Here is a 20,686-nt window from a genome sequence, read left to right on the forward strand (position 1 = left end):
ACACATCTTTTAAAACAATTTAAAACACAATTAAAAAATTTAAAACAATTTAAAACACATGCTAAAATGCCTGGGAGAAGAGGAAAGTCTTGACCTGGCGCCTAAAAGATAACAGTGTTGTCACCAGGAGCACCTCATCAGGGAGCTCATTCCATAATTTGGGGGCCACCACTGAGAAGGCCCTCTCCCTTGTTGCCATCCTCCAAGCTTCCCTCATTTTTTTTTATCTAAGGTGTCTCTCCAAGCAACTTACCAGAATAAAAACAGAAAAATACATTAAAATCAGGTATTAAAAACAGCTCTAAGCAGAAACTAAAATACACTGCTGAAAATATATTTAAAAGGAACAAGCCTTGCCCAAAGATGGGCACAAAAAGGACTGATATAACTACCCTCCCAATTAAAAACCCAACGCCTGGTGCCTAAACAAAGGCAGTGATGGCACCAGATGTGCTTTCCTGGGGACAGCATTCCACAAACAGGGAGCCACAGGGAAAGGCCTGTTTTCATGTCAGCACCTTCACATCTCCCTTACAGCGGTCACACGCAGAAGGGCCTCAGATTATTTATTTTTTATTATTTGTTCGATTTATATCCTGCCCTTCCTCCTAGTAGGAGCCCAGGGCGGCAAACAAAAGCACTAAAAACTCTCTAAAACATCATAAAAACAGACTTTAACATATATTTTAAAAAGCTGTAAAAACATCTTAAAAAGCAATTCCTACACAGACTGGGATAAGGTCTCTACTTAAAAGCCTTGTTGAAAGAGGAAAGTCTTCAGTAGGCGCCAAAAAGACATCACCTGTCCGTTATTTAAGGGGAGGGAATTCCAAAGGGCAGATGCCACAGCACTAAAGCTTCATTTCCTATGTTGTGCAGAACAGACCTCCAAATAAGATGGTAACTGCAGGAGGCCCTCACCTGCAGAGCATAATGATCAATGGGGTATATAAGGGGTATGAATGCAGGGCCCATGTGGGTTCATGTGAACAGAGGCAAGCCTTGAGGTATTTGGGTCCTGAGCCGCATTAGAGGTCAAAATCATCCCTTTGCATTGAGCTCAGAAACTATTTGTGGAACCTTTGGCTCTCCAGACGTTGCTGGGCTCCAACACCCATCATCCTTGACCATTGGCCCTGCTAGCCGGGGCTGATGGGAGCTGGAGTCCAACAACATCAGGAGGGTCACCCCCACCCCTGCTGCACTGGTGCTTAGCTAGGTGCTGAAGAGCGATTGCCTTGTGCAGTCAGTATCCCAGCTCCAAACCTCCAAACCTGGGAGAAGCAGAACAGCAGCCAAGTCCAATCAAACTCCCTAAACCTGCCAGGCTAGACCATGTGAACATAGGAAGCTGCCTTATACCAAGTCAGGCCATTGGTCCATCCAGCTCAGTACTTGTGTGGGCTGGTAGCTCCATGGGGCAGTGGACTCCGCTCCGGGTTTTAGACTAAACTTTCAAGGAGGTGATGCATTATGGACAGATTCCAGGCAGGAGTCTCTCCCAGCCCTACCTGGAGATTGAACTTGGGACCTTCTGCATGCAAGGCAGATGCTCTACCTCTGACTTACTGCCCTTGCGAGTGATGTGATGTTAATCCTCACACCATCCCTGGCTTTCAGGTAACATCCTGATTCACAAGTTATTTTCTGGGATTGCCTATCAAGTTCATATATTTTTTAAAAATTGTTTTTATACATGCAATTATTTGAACTGTTTATATATGTGTGTGTGTGTGTTTATATATAAGTGTTTTGTACATGTTTTTGTTACGTCGTAAATAATTTCAGGATGTTTCATGGTAAGTAGTTCTTAAATGAAATCAATAACCACCTAATAGCATGATGGACAAGACGGCTAAGGGAACTAGAAGCCATGCAGGTGACTGAACATACTGAAGACTGGACTGAGTTATTTGATACAAGGCGCACTATCAAATCCCAGTGCCTCAAAAGCTATTGCTGCGGCCTCTTAATTCTTTTGCATATCATGCATCACCAGGTTCCCTGTATTAACTCCCTGCAGCACTTTTCTGCCCCATGGAAAGATACGACAAGAAGAGCTCTGCTGGATCAGACGAGGGCTTGGAAAGCAACAGGGCCAGAGACAGCCATGGGCATAGTCTGGGCACATATGCTCAATGCACCCCTCCCTTCTGGGGTGAAGTGGAGACCCCGTCTTTACCCCATTAGGGAGAGAGAAGCACTTGGAAAGCAAAGGGGGGGTCACACCAGTGGTAGCCAGTGCAATCTTAACTTTCCAAGGCTCTGCTAGGGCAGAGAAGGGGACATCGCACCCCCCGCAACCCTTCAGGGAGAGCTTGGCAAACTGGGAGCAGCACAATTTACATGGGGAGGAACAGGCCCAAGGATGGCTCCCCAAGTGCACCTTCCTCCCCATTGCAACCCCGCACCCTCCAGCCTGACAAAGAGCTGCTGGGCATTCTGGGAAGACTGTGATGCACACGGTACTCTGCTGGTCCCCCAGGTGGAAAAATGTGGTGGCAGATGAATTTGCCCAGAGGAGAAGCAGCTTGGGCACATGTGGAGCAGGGAATAGAAATGCTCCAAATGCGCTATGCAAGTTCCTTTCACAATATGAAGCTTCATATGCTTTCAGTGGTAACGTACATGTCCGAGACAGGCTGTGCTTTTAGTCTCGATTTCTATGGCACCCCGTCCACTCTGAATCATGCAGATTTTCCTTGTACCCTCAGACAGCGACCAAACCACTGTAATATACCACTTGGGGGGGCATTGACATGTGAGGCTCAGTTTATAGCAAGGATGGGAACCTCAAGCCTGGGGGCTGGGTGAAGCCCCTCAGGCCTCTTTCTCTGGCTCTTTGAATTCTCCCCAGGCCTCCTGCCCCCCACCACCACTAGCCCTGCATCACACCCCAAGTGTATTTCTTTATTTCATTTATGAATCACTTCCCATGAGACATCCCAAACCAATTTGCAACACAACAAAGACAGACACCAAGCAACTGCACATATAAAAAAATGGAAATGGACTGCCTTCAAGTCGATCCCGACTTATGGCGACCCTAAGAATAGGGGTTTTGTGGTAAGCGGTATTCAGAGGGGGTTTACCATTGCCTTCCTCTGAGGCTGAGAGGCAGAGACTAGCCCAAGGTCACCCAGGGAGCTTCATGGCTGTGGGGGGGTTTAAACCCTGGTCTCCCAGGTCGTAGTCCGACACTCTAACCACTACACCACACAGGCTCTCTGCATGTATAAAAGCAGCTAACATTTTCAGCCCAAGGGCCACATTTCATTCTCAGCAAACCAGGGGAGGTAGGTAGGAAGCAAGCAAGCACCCAAATGCTCAGGGACTCACTCCCAGGGCAGGTCTTCTGCAGTCCCTGGGAGGGAGTTCCAAAGGGTTGGCATTTGCCACACTCAAATGTTTTGGCCTGGCTGCCATGCGTCATTGAACGCAGCTTGCCTGGTTCCCCACCCCCTCCTACAAACTGTTGAACCACCCTAGAGATATGAAGAATTAGGAAAAGAACTGGGAAGACTCGGAGGGGAAATTGGAGTTTTCTTCACGGGGAGTTGTCAATTTTTTCCTGTGTTTATTCAAAATATTGAAAAAATATGGGGAACTGAAAAATGCTCTCTTTTTTCCCCAATTTTTTGTGGGCCTTCACCTCTCTAGTCCCCACCATCAACATAGCCTATTGGCGATTTACCAGTAACGAACAATCAAAGATTACTGATCTAACATACATGAAGTCAGTGCTTTTTTGGTAAAAAAAAAAGAAAGGAAAAGACATCACGGTATTTTGATAAAAGCGCTGTGGGTGCCAGCACAAAATGGCTGGCGTAGGCAGCAAAAAAAGAGGTGCAAGTACTCCATGCTGGTGAGTACTGTCATAAGAAAAGCCCTGCACGAAGTGCTTGGAAATGTGCTATATATGAGCATTTAATACTCTCCATATACCCAATTTCAGATTCCAATGCAGTCCTCTTGTGTGCAAAGAACAGAACAGATTTTGAAATCCCACACCAATCTGTTTCTGTTAAATAAAACTATTTTTGTCTTCATACTGAATCCAGTCAATTCTAGCACAAACCTACTTTGGAATAAAAAGACACAAAACAGCAGGTGCCTTGCAAGGATCAATTGACTTACTCCCCATTTGGGAGAGTGGAAGGATTACAACTGCGAGCTCTTGAAAGAGGGTGGCCACTCAATCGCCATGGGCACCTGAAGTGCTTGAGAGGTCAGAGATGACAGGTTTGCACCACACCATCTTCCAATAGGACTCAGTTCTGAGTAGACATGGCTAAGATTGCACTGTTGGTCTCATTTGCACACCAGACTAAAAAGAAGATGTTATAAATAGACTGTGGGAATGCTGTGGACATAATATATCTTGACTTCAGGAAAGCTTTTGACAACATGCCCCATGATATTCTGATGAGCAAGCTAGCTAAATGTGGGCTGGATGGAACTATCAGGTGAATCCACGGCTGGCTACAGAATCATACTCAAAGAGTGCTTATCAATGGTTCCTTCTCAAAACTGGGGGGAGGTAACGAGCAGGGTACTGCAGAGCTCAGTCCTGGGCCCAGTGCTCTTCAACATGTTTAGGAGGCGCAGAGAATGCTTATCGGGTTAGCTAATATTCTGGAGGCCAAAATTCGAAGTGGTCTTGATAGGCTGAAGCATCAGGTTGAAAACTACAGAATGAAATTTAACAGGGATAAGTCCAAATTTCTAAACTTAAGAAAAAGAAACCAAATGCACAGTTCACAAGCTGACTATAAGTTAATAGTGTGATGTGGTGGTAAAAAAGGCAAATGCTATTTTAGGCTGCATTAACAAGAATATAGTTTCCAAATCGCATAAAGTATTGGGTCCCCTCTATTTCACACTGGTTAGGCCTCATCTTGAGTACTGTGTCCAGTTCTGGACACCGCACTTTAAGAAGGATGCAGAATGTTCAGAGGAGGGCAGCGAGGATGATCAGAGGACTGGAAACAAAGCCCTGTGAGGAGATACTGAAAGAACTTGGCATGTTTAGCCTGGAGAAGAAAAGACTGAGGGGAGATAGGATAGTACTGTTCAAGTACATGAAAGGTTGTCACACAGAGGAGGACCGGGATCTCTTCTCAATCGTCCCAAAGTGCAGGACAAGGAATAATGGGCTCAAGCTGCAGGAAGCCAGATTTCGGCTGAACATCAGGAAAAACTTCCTGACTGTTAGAGCTGTAGGACAATGGAACCAATGGCCTAAGGAGGTGGTGGGCTCTCCAACCCTGGAGGCATTCAAGAGGCAGCTGGACGTGTGTTAAGCATGTCGGGTATGTGTTAAGTTCGATTCCTGTATTGAGCAGCGGGTTGGACTCAATGGCCTTTTAAGCCCCGTCCAACTCTACGATTCTAAATGCCTGTAGTGGTTGGCGTGGATGGACGGCCGCACTTACCTAACCTCCCGTCACAGGTGTCACTGCACCTAACTGGGAGGGAAATTGGCGAGGTGGCAGGGAGGTCAACATGGTACAAATGCATTGGCAGGAGTGTCAGGTTGGTTTCACCAGTGTGCTTGCAGCCTTCCAACCACCCCGCCATCTCGCATCTCCGCCTCCTGGTAAAGTGCAGTGACACCAGTGATAGGTCAGGTAGGCACCGATGCCCGTGTTCGAGAATTGCTACTGATAAATGTGAAATCCCTGAAGCAGGCTTCATAAGACTCCAAAAGCCACAACCTTATAATTTTACCAACCATTTCCTCAGTCACTTCATTCTGAAGGCATGCACCAAATTATTACGCATTTCAGGAGAAAACAATTCCAGAGAACAAGCTGTCGTCCCCTTATTCAAGTCTGATTACTATACAATGCAAACACTGCAATCAGAGAGGAGCAAACGCCAACTGGAAAGACAAAACCCAATGTTTATTTAAACATTTGACTCTTTGCTGCCACAAAAGCAAACAGCAGCAAATAATTAAGACACAATATAGCTCAGAGGTTTTAATCTATCAAACAGATGCTGAGATACAACTCCACAGCGCATAAAATGGATCCAATATTAATTATTCATCCTCACTTGTGGAGTGAGATCTGCAGTACTTTTCTAGTTCTTAGCGTTATATTAGGGGGGCCATATCGAGAGCTAGTGTGGTGTAGTGGTTAAGGTGGTGAGAGAGAGAGGGGGAGGGGGGAGGAAGGGAGGGAGAGAGAGGGAGAGGGAGAGAGAGGGAGAGGGAGGGAGGGAGAAGGAGGGAGAGGGAGAGTCAGGGAGAGACAGGGAGGGAGGGGGAGAGAGAGGGAGAGAGAGAGAGAGAGAGAGAGAGAGAGATTGTTGGAAGGAAAGGCATTTAATCCAGCTTTAGTTGTGAGGAAGGAATCATACACAACAGTGAGTGGATTCTCCATCTGCATCAAAAGACACATCCAGGCAGTTCACTAGCATCATAATGCCAATGGATAAACACACCAGCTGCTCACATGAAAGACATCATTCCTGCATGGTTTTCACTTCCTGGAGAGGGGCAAAGTTCTGTCTATAAACCAACTTGAGCCACAGTTCAGTGGCATCAGGTTTGAATCCTTGGCATCGCCATTTAAAGAATCTTAGGTAGTAATGCTAGACGTCTCTGCCCAAGGCCCTGGAGAGGAAGCAATACTGCGCTAAATAGATCCAACGGCCTGATTCCATATAAGGCGTCTTCTCGGAACAGGCATGGAGAACCTCTGGTCCTCCAGATATTACTGGACCACAACTCCCAGAAACCCTGGCCACTGGCTGTGCTAGCTTCAGCTGATGGAAGTTGTAGTTCAGCAACATTTGGAGGGCCAAAGATCCCCCACTCCTGTCTTAGAGCATCACTAATTCTCATGTGTTTGTTTCCTGCAATAAAGCAGACACAAGAACCATTTCAGTGATGACAAACCTCCAACACGGGTGGCATTTAAGAGGTTGTACCAGACACTTGTAGCACAACCCATACAGATAGTCCTGCGCAGGCTTGGCTGGGCAGACTCTTCTGGGATTGCCCTCGTTGACTGAGATCAGGAGATATACAACTCCCCAGAATGGAAGATTCTCCTCTCCACATTTCGGTCGGTGTCTACTTTGTCTATCTTTTGGCACCAGCTAAAAACCTTCCTCTTCCGTCAACACTTCTAAGTTAGTTGTGCACAGGGCAACATGGCCAAGTTTGCAACATGTAAAACATGGCTGGCGACTGTGACGTTCAATTGTATTTTACTTTGTCTTTATTGGCTATTGTACTTTATCGTAGCCCATCCCGAGATCACTTACACTGAGGGATGAAATATAGATTCGATAAACCAATAAAACTGCGCAGGGTTAGCGTTCTACTCTGTGGAAGTGCAGGTTCACCAGCACTCATCTGGTGCAAGCAATTGCAGCTTCCCCATGTGTGTTCAATGTAGAGGAGGGGATGGGAACCCTTGCGCTTACGGGCCAAATGTGGCCCTCCAGGCCTCTCTGTCTGGCTCTGTGGATGCTCCCCAGACCACGCCTCCTCTCCACTCTCCGCGAGTGTTTTTGCCTGGTTGCAATGTGTCCCTGAACTCTGATAGCTCCTCTTGCTTGCCTTGATATAGGACAGAGGGTATGTAGGCACTACCCTACTGCACAAAGGTAACATTTGCATTCGTTCCTCTGCTCACTTTTGCCTCTGGCCCCGCCCACCACTTGCATGCAGGCCCCCAGAAGGTTGCCCAGAGAGGAATGTGGCCCTTGGCTGTAATAAAGTTTCCCATCTCTTATGTAGAGAAAGAGACCTGCATGCAGTTGGTGCAGTAACCAGTCAATTCACTATTTCAGCCCCCAACTTTTACAAAGCTGGAACCAGAGTTTTCTTTTAAACATTACTCATCAGAAGCACAAGTATCAAGCCGTTCTTTCAAGGGAGATCTTCAGCATTTACAAAACCGAAAGATTTGTGTTATTTCCAGCTGAGCAAGACCCTTCCAAAGTATGCTTAGTATTGAATGCAAAGAGAAAGAGATGGAAACCAGCCCCCAGACCGAGAATTCAGGTGAACAGGACAGCAGGGGAAAGGACTGAAGCCTCTGACATCAGAGGTGAGATGTGGAAGGAGAGACATGCCCCTTCAAAGTGGCTCCAGCCCAAGATGTTTTAGGGCACGTGATGAAAAATCCAAACATCTCCTCCCATGCAGATACAAATTAATTTGGGGCACAATCAATTGAGTGGTTCTGCAGCACAAGTAACATGAAAATGAATGGACCTACACAGGGGCATCAAAATGATACTGAGTGAACAGAAGAGCCATGGCTCGGTGGTAGGACGCTTGCTTGGCATGTAGAAGGTCCCAGGTTCAATCTCCAGCATCTCCAGGTACAGCTGGGAGAAGCTCCCTGCCTGAACCTCTGGAAAGCTACTGCCAGTCAGTGTAGACGATACTGAGCTATACACTCCAAAGGTGTGACTGAGTATCAGACAGTTTCCTACGTTCCTATGGGTAGCCAACGTGGAATCTGGCATCTGGAGGGCACTAACTCCCATCAGCCCCAGTCAGCACAGCCAATGATCAGGGATGATAGAAGTTCTACATAAGAAGCTGCCTTGTACTGAGTCAACCAATTGGTTCATCTAGCCTAGTACTACCTACTCTGACTGGCAGCACCTTTCCAGGGTTTCGACAGAGGACATTCGCAGCCCTACTTGGAGGTATTTGGGACTGAACCTGGGGCTTTCTGGAACATAGGGGGCTGCCTTCTACTGGGTCAGATGAATGGTTCATATACCTCAGTATTGTCTACTCTGACTGGCAGCAGCTCTCCACGGTTTCAGGCAAGGGACATTTCGAGCCCTACCTGGAGATGCCAGGAACTGAAACTGGGATCTCCTGCAGGCAAAGCAGATGCTCTACCATGGAATAACATCTGGAGGACACTAGGTTGGCTATTCCAGAGGTTTTCAAATTCATTAATTACCTTGAGAAAAGGTCAGATGGTCCAAAAAGATTGGGGAATTCCATGCAAGCAGAATACCATCCTTAAAAGAATGAATTAACAGTGTTGATTTAGAATTAACATTTATACACCAGGCGGTAAGTAAATATGTTAAGGAGGAAAGTAGGAGAGCTGGTTTATCCTGAATCAAAATTTGGGTCTATCTAACTCAATATTGTCTACACTGACTGGCAGTATCTCTCCAGCATTTCAGACTAGACTCTTTTCCAGCCCTACCTGGAGTTGCCAGAGACCAAACCTGGGACCTTCTACATGAGAAGTTCATGCTCTAATAAACTACAGCCCTTTCCCCAAGTTTACTAACTAGTAAATATGGTGAAAACACAGCTGTAGGACTGCAATCCTAAGCATTCATACTTGGAGGTCCATCCTGTTAAAACAAGAGAATTTACTGGACTGGGCTGTAAAAATCTTAAGTCTGATTTATGTAGCTCTTCAACTACACTTGAGATAATGCTCCATCAGCCAGCTTCAGAAATTGTGGGAATGTTCAATAATTCAAGTCCTGGCCTAATTTGCCCACAGCTCTGCTAAAAGCTTTGCACATCCAATCCTTTGGGGGTTTGCCATATGCGAAAGCATCTTTCCTTTGGCAGCCTGCTCCAGTCAGTATGAAGGAAATAAAAGACCAGATACAATTTCAACGTACCACAGAGCAAAAAGGGATGAGAAAGTGGAAACCTTCCACAGGCAAAAGCACTTGGCATTTCCCTTTCTTGACCTGAGATGGATAATATATATTTTTTCAAATTTCTAGCCACCAGCATCAACATTTTAGATAGCTAAGAGATTTCCCAGATTAGGTCCTTTTATTTACTTGCAATGCAGCAAGAACTAGATGAGAAATTTGGAGCTTTTCACAACCCTGTAAGTCAGAGGTAAGGAACCTCTGACCTGTGGGCATAATTACTATTAATTTATTTATTTATTATTTTATTTCATTAATTTATTATTTACTTTATATATTAATTATCATCATCATCGTTTGCTTAAGACAGAAACAAACCATAAGAGCTGATGTGCACATTGCTGAAAATGCTTTGCTGTTTCAAGGAAGGGAGAAGTGAACCTAGAAGAATTCAGAAGAGTGTACTATCATGCTACTTGTTCATGGTAAGCCATGGCTTAATGAGCATAAGAAGACAAGAACATAGGAAGAGCCTGCTGGATCAGGCCAATGGCCCTCTTAGTCCAGGATGCTAGCTGGGGTTTTCCAAAACATCTGGAGGGCACCAGGAGCCGTACTCCAAAACATCTGGAGGGCACCAGCTTGGTGAAGACTGGCTTATCATGACATGGAAACGCATTCAATGTCAGCAGAAAAGATGTAGTGCACCAAAGCAATAATTCAACATCTTTCTTATAAAACCAACACCATTCATTTAATCCTTGAAAAGCATTCTTCCACCTGTATGAAATCCAACACTTGTAGGGTTCATGTGACTTTTTTAAAACAAAAGATAAGTAAAAGAACAAAAAGCTACACTTTGCATCCTTCCATCTGCATGCACACCTTTGAATGGGTGTCCAAAGGATCACATCTGAGTATGGTAGATGGACCTTGCAGATCAAGCTGGCAAGGCACACAAGATCTGTGGACTGTATTCAACAAAGCACTAAGCAGATCATTCTGTCAGCACAAGGATTTCTCCTCGTGCAACAGAACAATCTCCCCCTCTTCTCCCCCCCAATGTGTCCCTTAAATCTGTTCTGGGGTGTTCTCCAACCCTCCAGAACAGATCTGGGGATGGCACAGGACCCACATAAGGGAGCAGAGGGGGAAAATACGCCTCCGCTAATGCTAACCCTTGCACTAGTAAAACCTTTCCTGTTGCATACCGCCCTGTGTGTGAGACTCTCTTCTAATCCTGTTTGCATGCTGAACAGTATTTATCTTTACCCTTTATCAGTGTCCTTATGGGAAGAATAAGACAAAGCTGGTCCACACTCAGTCATCACAAATAAGAAGAGATGAAGAGTTTGCTGAGTCAGGCCAGTGGCCCATCTAATCCAGCATGCTCTTCTCACAGTGGCCAACCAGATGCCCATGGGAAGCCTGCAAGCAGGACCTGAGTGCAAGAACACTCTCCCCTCCTGCAGTTTCCAGCAAGTGGTATTCAGAGGCATACTGCTTCCATCTATGGAGGCAGGTGTGGAAGAAACAGAGCATAGCCATCATGGCTAGTAGCCACTGATAGCTTGATCCTCCACGAATTTGCCTAATCCTCTTTTAAAGCCATCCATGTTGATGGCCGTCACTGCCTCTTGTGGGAGTGAATTCCATAGTTTAACTATGCGCTGTGCAAAGTTATTTCTTTTGTCTGTCCTGAGTCTTCCAACATGTCCACAAGTTCTAGTGTTGCGAGAGAAGGAGAAAAACTTTTCTCTATCCACTTTCTCAGTGCCATGCCTAATTTTATAAGTCCAGTCTTGTGACATCACAAATTCAGCTCATGCCACCTGAATTATATTATGTTTAACAAGCTACAATGTGTAATGACATGCAAAGTGCCACAAAAGATGAAAACACCATGCACTGCACTACAGAATGTCATCTTCATAAGGGGGACATTACTCACTTGTACAACATTGGGACCGTGTACCAGAGTGACCTAAACTGACAACGGAAGTTGCCTCTTGTGTATTACACATCAATTTATCCATGGCCCCAAAAGCAGAACAATTCCTGTAACTAAGCAACTACTGCCTGAGCCAAAACAGAAAAACAAAACAGTTTTGACATTTTATTTCAGGGGTAGAAAAATCCTCATTGCTCCACAGGATAGTCACATGAACACTCTCTGAGAGTGCATTGGTTTGAGAATTTTGCCCTAAAGCAGCTTTCTCCTGTCCCTTCACAGTTCAGGCTTAGTGCTAGATAACAACCAAGACCCCAAACTCATTAGTAGCACACAAAAGCCACCGTGATGCAGTGATCAGTAATGCCTGATTTCACACATCAAGAGATTACAGTTGTAATCTCTGCTAACCCATACAGTTTAGGTGGCCTTAACGTCATGGGCCCCAAGCAGAACCAGTGCCAGGAATGGGAAGAAGAGTGGGGTACAGAACTTAGAGAGGGGATTGTCAGTTCTGCTGAAGGAAATCAAGACAGCACAGGAGAAGGATTTTCAGAGCCTGCTAATGGAATTGTTGAGAACAGCCCAGAAGCCCCCTTCATCTCTTGCCAGAGTCATCCAAAGATAAAGACGCTTTAGCTTTCAGCTCAGATCTAGCTGAGGAGCAAAGCGAAAGTGGCCAGCCGGAGTTGCCGGCTCCTATCTCCACAAGGACATGCAGAAAGGCCAGACTCAGCTCAAGAAGCTACTATCAGCTCCTCAAAAGAACTTGTGCTTGGTAGCAAAGGGTAGAAAAACCAAGAATTACCCGTAGAGTAATCCATCCCCTCTCTCTGATATACAAGCTCAGCAATGTTTGTGATTCTCTGTTGTGACAAGATCTTTGCTGCCTCCACCATGCCTAGTGTGTATCCTGAGATAACCCCAGTGTGTTCCTGTATCCTGATTTATGCCTAGAGTGTGATGCTGAGTTCTTGTACCCAATTCTTGAATAAAGCGTCATGCAGAAAAACCCAGTCTTTTAGTCCTGAGTCTGCTTCTTTGGTTGGGAGCCAGGACACTTAAGTAGGTAAACCCCTCCATTTGTAAAATGAAATATTTGTGGTATAGATAGTCATCTTTGGCATCCCCTCAAGGCCTGTGGTTTTATATCTGCAAGATAAGATTATATGGAAAAAAGTCTGCTAAATTGGTCAAAGCAGCTGAATCTGTCCAAAGTTTGACAAAAATTTGTCAAGAAATATGGAAAATAAAACAATGGTCCACAGACTGGAAGAATTCAATATATATCCCAATTGCAAAGAAAGGGAATCCCAGGGAATGCAGTAATTATCAAACTATTGCCTTAATATCCCATGTAAAGTAATGCTCAAGATTACAACAAAGGCTCTTACCATATATGGAGTGAGAAATGCCAGATGTCCAAGCTGGACTTAGAAAGGTAAGAGGCACCTGTGACGTTCTTCCCTGGTTCTCCCTGTCAGGTTCCCACCTGCTTGTGGCTACTGCCTTTCACTAGGCACCACCAGGGACACCACCTGTCAGGACCGTCCTTTATAATATGGTTTCTCACTCCGCTCTAGCACAGATCTCACTAGATCCCACTGCTAGGCAACACCACCAGTCACGTCCTGTAACCAATACTCCCAGAGACCTTGCCTCAGTCTCTCTATAGCTTGTTACTTTGTGACTGTGTGCCTATACTGTTCCCAGTCTTTATATATAAAGCATACAACTCTGGGTTGCTCTGGATACTTGACTTGTTACAATATCTCCCTTCACCGCTGCCACCATTAGATACTGTTTTTGTTCAGTCTTGGTAATTACCATGCCCTCCCTTCTGGTCTGTATATTCCCCAGCCAAGGATCAGGCCTTTGGTAAACCAAGTAAGTATTTATTTACTAACAACAGGAAATAACAAGATTACTTTAGGAATGTTTCATAAGCGTATGGTTTCATATATGGTCACTCTTTATGTTTCTGTTCACATATATACTCTTTAAATATCAGCCAAATATAATCCAAACTTCCCTCAGAACTCTGCCAACCAACCCTCACCAAACGACTTCACTCCAACCAACTCAACAACTTATCTCCTCTTCCATCACTCACAAACCTCCATTTATACCTTCAGCCAGCCAGCCACTCAGCCAATCATCATCCAGCATACTTCAGCTTCTCACCCATGTACTCCCCCTTTCTCTCTCAGTCAATTACCATACATCACCTAATAGACCCACACTTACCATATTTACAGATGCTTAACCTACAGGAACATCACAGCACCAGAGATCAAATCGCAAATATATGTTGGATAATGGAATGGTCCAAGGAATTTCAGATGGAAATCACCCTGTGCTTTATAGATCACAGCAAAGCCTTTGTGTAGATCATGAAAAACTATGCAATACTTTAAAAGAAATGCGGGTGCCACAGCATCTGCTTGTTCTGATGCACAACCTATACTCTGGACAAGAGGCTACAGTAAGGACAGAACATGGAGAAACCGACTGGTTTCCTTCAGAAAGGATGTAAGACAGGAATATATTTTATTCACTAGAAAAGCCAATAATGCTGCAAAAAAAAAGGGAGTAGAAAAAGAGGAAGGCCAAACAACAGATGGATTGATTCCATAAAGGAAGCCACAGACCTGAACTTACAAGATCTGAACAGGGTGGTCCATGACAAATGCTCTTGGAGGTCACTGATTCATAGGGTTGTAATCAACTTGAAGGCACATAACAACAACAATTGCCTTTTCTAGTGAATCAGGTCTTCTCATGATGTGTCCAAAGTATGATAACCTCAGTTTCATCATTTTAGCTTCTAATGGTAGTTCTGGTTTAATTTGTTCTAACACCCAATTATTTGTCTTTTTTGCAGTCCATGGTATGCACAAAGCTCTCCTCCAACACCACATTTCAAATGAGTTGATTTTTCTCTTATCCGCTTTTTTCACTGTCCAACTCTCACATCCATACATAGAGATCGGGAATACCATGGTCTGAATGATCCTGACTTTAGTGTTCAGTGACACATCTTTGCATTTGAGGACCTTTTCGAGTTCTCTCATGGCTGCCCCCCCCCCCCCAGTCCTAGCCTTCTTCTGGTTTCTTGACTATTGTCTCCATTTTGGTTAATGACTGTGCCGAGCTATTGATAATCCTTGACAAGTTCAATGTCCTCATTATCAGCTTTAAAGTTACATAAATCTTCTGTCATTACTTTAGTCTTCTTGACGTTCATCTGTAGTCCTGCTTTTGTGCTTTCCACTTTAACTTTAATCACCATTCATTTCAGATCATTCCTAGTTTCTGCTAGTAGTATGGTATCGTCTGCATATCTTAAATTAATGATATTTATCCCACCAATTTTCACACCTCCTTCATCTTGGTCCAATCCCGCTTTCCGTATATGTTCTGTATACAGATTAAACAAATAGGGTGATAAAATACATCCCTGTCTCACACCGTTTCTGATTGGGAACCAATCAGTTTCTCCATATTCTGTCCTTACTGTAGCCTCTTGTCCAGAATATAGGTTGCGCATCAGGGCAATCAGATGCAGTCGCACCCCCATTTCTTTTAAAGCATTCCATAGTTTTTCATGATCTACACAGTCAAAGGCTTTGCTGTAATCTATAAAGCACAGGGTGATTTTCTTCTGAAATTCCTTGGTCCGTTCCATTATCCAATGTATGTTTGCAATATGATCTCTGGTGCCTCTTCCTTTTCTAAATCCAGCTTGGACATCAGGCATTTCACGCTCCATATATGGTAAGAGCCTTTGTTGTAGAATCTTGAGCATTACTTTACTTGCATGGGATATTAAGGCAATAGTTCAATAATTACTGAATTCCCTGGGATTGCCTTTCTTTGGAATTGGGATGTATATTGAATGCTTCCAGTCTGTGGGCCATTGTTTAGTTTTCCATATTTCTTGAAAGATTTTAGTCAAAATTTGGACAGATTCAATCTCAGTAGCTTGTAGCAACTCTATTTGTATGCCATCTATTCCTGGTGATTTGTTTCTTCCAAGTATTTTAATAGCAGCTTTCACCTCACATTAAAAAATGTCTGGTTCTTCATCATATGGTTCCTCCATGAATGAATCTGTCATCCTGGCATCTCTTTTACAGAGTTCTTCAGTGTATTGCTTCCATCTTCCTTTTATTTCATCTGGGTCAGTCAGTGTGTTCCCCTGTTGATTATTCAACATCCCTAGTCGTGGTTTAAATTTGCCTTTCATTTCTCTAATCTTTTGGAACCGAGCTCTTGTTCTACCCTTTTTGTTGTCCTCTTCTATTTCTATATAATAACTATTGTAACAGTTCTCTTTGTCCCTACATACTAGTTGCTGTATTGCTGCATTTAGGGTTCTGACTGTATTTCTATCTCCTTTTGCTTTTGCTTTCCTTCTCTCTTCAACCATGTTAAGAGTTTCTTCAGTCATCCATTGAGACAAGACAATAATGCTGGGAAAAACAGAAGGGTGTACTAAAAGAGGAAGGCCCAATCGATCGATGGATCGATTCCATAAAGGAAGCCACCGACCTGAACTGAAAAGATCTGAACAGCTTTGATATTAAGGATGACATAATATTAATCATAAAAAGTTGATCCAAAATGTATTAGCTGTTGTGGAGCTAGCTATAGCACAAAAAAATTATGAAAAGTTCTGAACACCCTACTAAACTTAGTTAAAATACATTCCATATGGGATATAATATTTGGGGGAGGGGGTCAAAAGATTCAGAGAGAGGCTGAATTAGGTGTAATGCCATAGTCTGTTTAGCTTAACTGGGCAGCTAGACAGCCATCTGTCGGGTATGCTTTAACTTAAATTCTTGCATTGAACAGGGGGATGGACTTGATGGCCTTACATGCCCCTTCCAACTCTACTATTCTATGATTCTATGCATGTACTAAATCCAACCAAGCCCACTAAACAATGGTATGTTTGTGGCCCACAAATCATAATCTAAACCATGGGTGAACCACACAAGAGGGTGGGGGTACCTGGGATTGCCATTTCTGGAGGTCAGGTGGTGGGGTAGGCACACAAAGCATGCAGGGGCAGCAACCCCTAGTACAATTACAGAAACAAATAAAACCTTTACAATTATAAAACAGAGAAAACTGTAGCAAGTTGAACAGACCAGTATAGATTCAACAGAAGTGATGGTGGGTCCTGCCCTGTCTGTTTGCTGGCCTGGGCTCCTTCTGCCCAAACACATAGCAGAATGGATACTTCAGAGCAGGGCCTTTGCAGTTGTGGCATCCAAAACCTGGAGCAGTCTCCAAAGAAAGATTATCCCTGGCCCCATCACTACTCACTTTTGGATAAGCAGCCAAGACAACTTTATACCAGCCAGCTTCTCCATGCTTCTGTTGTTAACTAGGATTTGACTGCTGTTAACTGCTGCTTTCTTAAAAACCCAAAATAAATTAAGATTTGGTTGCAATTTCTCATATTTAATCATTCTTGCAATGTTATTACTTTTATTGCTTTGAAGACACTTTATATATTACGTAGAAGGAGAAGAAGGAAATCAGATGAAGCGCATCAGATCTGGGTCTGTTCAGTGCCTGGATAAGAGACCACCTGGGAAGCCTTAATACAGGGAAAAACAGTAACTTTTTTGATGTTTTTACCGTACGTCACCTTGAGATGCTTGTATAGAAGGTGATTAATAAATAACAAACATTTGTATTGTGGTGCCTACTCCAGGGTGACCCCATGCACCTTCAGATTGACCCATGCAAACAAAGTAGTTAAAGGATAATAAACAGGATTCTTCCACCATCAACAACAGGCACACTTACGCACACATACACCAAGTTTCAGCACATGTTCATGAGGGCATTTCTATCCCATCTAAGTGACTGTAATGTCACAAATCCAGCTATTCTGGATTACAGACGTAAGAAGCAAGACTTCCAACAAAATGCTGAAATGAAACCAATCAGGGTTCAGGACTGCCGTCAACCAGCTGTGCCCATTTCCAGGAGATTCCATTCCACTCCCCCCCCTCCCGTTTTTCACTTCCTCTTCCAACCATCAATTGGCATGCTCAGTCCTCATTGGGCTTTTGTAGAGAGTTTACTATTTTTTCCTTTTGTTCCCCCTTAAAGATTTGTTGTACTCCTCCAAACTTTGGAGGCCGTCTGAGCATGTCACTACCGCCCTCTTGCCCGTGGACAATGCCATCTTGGCTACATTAGGAACCAATACATGGTCCGACAGAAATACCAGTGGCTGGAAACCGCAGGAGGGGAGAGTGCTGTTGAGCTCAGGTCCTGCTTGGGGGGCTTCCCATGGGCATTTCATTGGCCACTGTAAGGACAGGATGGTGGACTACATGGGCCGCTGGCCTGAGCCAGCAGCCAGGCTCTTCTTAAATTCTTACTTTGAATGTCCTTCAAGTACTGTATAACTCCCTAATAAGATGTAATCTCTTTAAACCAGGGTATCCCAAACCTCTGAGTTCATTGACCCCTTGATGAGCTGACAAAGTTGCCATCAATCCGAACCCCAATTCTTAGGAATGTAAATGAAATAAAAGTTTTTTAAAAACTGCATACAATTTTTGAGCAAGAAAGGAGCATGGTCTGGGAACAGTGTTGTATTGTGGAATCACCTAATTACAGAGGTTCCCAACTGGCAAGGGAGGTGCACTCTGTACATGCCCGTGCCGCTTATTTCTGAGCTCCGAATTCCTATTTTTTTCATACTGTACCTCATACGCTTCTTTTCGACCCTCTTGGACTGCGTTGGCTCCTTGCAGAGACCCACCAACCCAGGGGATCAATAATCAACCACTTTGGGAAAGCCAAGTTCAAACAAAAGCCTCCACTGCCTCTGCCCCAAGAGTCAAGCCTCCTCTCCGCCTCCGCCCTCCCATGGCCTCACAAAACTCCTCAGCACATCTTATGCCAGAGGCCACACGCACATAGCTCTACAGGGAACAAGGATTTAGGGGCGGAGGGGGGTCTGGATCCCGCTGCAACTCGGGGCAGACAGATCAGAGAGGAAGGCTCCCGCTGCAGCAACAATAGCAGCAGCTCAGGTCTCTGCAGAGAAAAGATGGCAAGGGGGGGGGGGCAGGCAGGTGAGAAAAAATGGATCAGGTGGGCCTAGAAGAGAACGCAGCAGGAGAGGGAAGGGATGCTTACGGGCAAAGCACCGGGGACCGCAACCGAGGCACTCAGCCTGCGTTCCAGCCCGCGAGAAAAGAGACACCTTTCGGAAAGCGCACTTACTGTCGGTCGCCATCGTTGCGACGGCGAGAAAGAGGTGCTCGCTTTGGCAAGCGGGAGCAGGCGGCGGCGGCGGCCCCTTCTCAGTCGCCTCGTCTTCCACCGTGCAGCTGCAACTGGCTGTCCGTCGAGCGGCAAGGAGGCGAACGGTCCCTTCCACCGGTCCCTTCATGCAGCGCATCCACGGCAAGGAAGAGACGGGCCGGCGCCTGGCTGCCTAGCTTTACGCACGCGGGCGCGCTCGCCAGGACGCTGCGCACAAGCGCGCCTCGAGGTTAGCTGGGCCGCAAGCGCCACGGAACTCCCTGGCGCTTCGAGCGAGCGAGCGCGTGCCGGAGGCGGCCTCCTGGGCCCGGGCACGTAGGCGTTTGTGGGCTCTGCGGCCGGCCGGCCGGCCGGCCGGCATCTCCCCCTACGCGGAGGAGGGCGGCTGTGGTTCGCGTGGCCGTCCGGAGCCACTTTTCTGCCCCAGGCAGGCTGAGATACACCCCTCCTTGGCAACGTCCCTAGTACCCTCCCTGGCCGATCCGATTATTTTGGGACCCCCAGGATTGGAAAATCCCTCCCGCAAGCGCCTGTCCATCTTCCTGGCAGGAAAATATGCTAATATTTGTAGGGGATCTCTAGATGCACATCCTGGTTTTAAAACAAGTTCTCTCTTTCTCTCTGTCTCTCGCCTTCTTAATGGATCGAAAGAGTCTTGCTTCTGTGCGAGGCTGCTAAACGGTCGAAGCGAGATTCATTTCACTTTAAAAAGTAATAGAATTTTTTTCTATTTTTTCCCTATTTTTTCCAGTAGAAAATTTTTTTTACAAGAGACAAAAGCCATGAAAAGGAAAACGTATTAGTAAAAGTCAAACGCCTGCCCCAGAGGGCGCCTACAGTCAGAGAGCCAGCCAGTGTTGATGTGGTAAAATGTAAATGGACTGCCTTAAAATCGATTCCAACTTATGGCGGCCCTATGAACAGGGTTTGCGTGGGAAATGGTATTTGGAGGGGGTTTACCATTCATTGCCTTCCTCTGAGGCCAAGAGGCAGTGACTGGCCCAAGGTCACCCAGTGAGCTTCATGGCTGTGTGGGGATACAAACCCTGGTCTCCCAGGTCGTAGTGTCAAACACTAACCCCTACACCACACTGGCTCTCTACATGTATAAAAGCAGCTAACATTTTCAGTCCAAGGGCCACATTTCATTCTCAGCAAACCAGGGGAGGAAGGAAGTAAGCAAGCACCCAAATACTCAGGGACTCACTCCCGGGGCAGGTCTTCTGCAGTCCCTGGGAGGGAGTTCCAAAGGGTAGGCGTTTGCCACACTCAAATCTTTTCGCCTGGCTGCCATGCGTCCTTGAACTCAGGTCGCCTGGTTCCACACCCCTTCCTACAAACTGTTGAACCACCCTAGAGATGGCTGTGTGGGGATTCAAACTCTAGTCTCCCAGGTCGTAGTCCAGCACTTTAACCACCACACTGCACTGGCTCTCACTGATGTGGTAGTAGCGAGTTCCAAAGGACAGCCTCACACCTCAGTGACAATTTAAACGGCAATGCTAAGATGATTGTGTTATCCTCAATTAGTGCTGCTAAGGGTCATTTTGCATACATTTAAGTTTTCCTGAGTTGCCACTCTATTACCATTTAACTTCCAACATTACCATTTTTCTCTTATGACCATCTTTCTGTATGCAATACATTTTATGTAATTGCTTCTTATGAAACATCCCCAAGCACACGCACACGTATCCTCAGAACTGAGGATCACACTGCATGAATCATAGAATAGTAGAGTTGGAAGGGGCCTATAAAGCCATCAAGTCCAACCCCCTGCGCAATGCAGGAATCCAAATCAAAGCATTCCCAACAGAT

General features: G+C 45.3%; 1 protein-coding gene across 1 annotated transcript in view; it reads right to left on the reverse strand.

The window, feature by feature from the left end:
- The window catches only part of SYT16 (synaptotagmin 16), a 131,672-nt gene extending 112,653 nt beyond the window's left edge, over window positions 1-19,019 (reverse strand). Inside the window, exon 1 of the mRNA XM_061613290.1 lies at window positions 18,827-19,019. Within this exon, the coding sequence (XP_061469274.1) occupies window positions 18,827-19,004 (178 nt within the window). The 5' untranslated portion in view covers window positions 19,005-19,019. The remainder of the gene's footprint in view (window positions 1-18,826) is intronic.
- Window positions 19,020-20,686: the final 1,667 nt, after the last annotated feature.

This window comes from Rhineura floridana, chromosome 2 (assembly GCF_030035675.1).
Source record: "Rhineura floridana isolate rRhiFlo1 chromosome 2, rRhiFlo1.hap2, whole genome shotgun sequence".
NCBI lineage: Eukaryota > Metazoa > Chordata > Lepidosauria > Squamata > Rhineuridae > Rhineura > Rhineura floridana.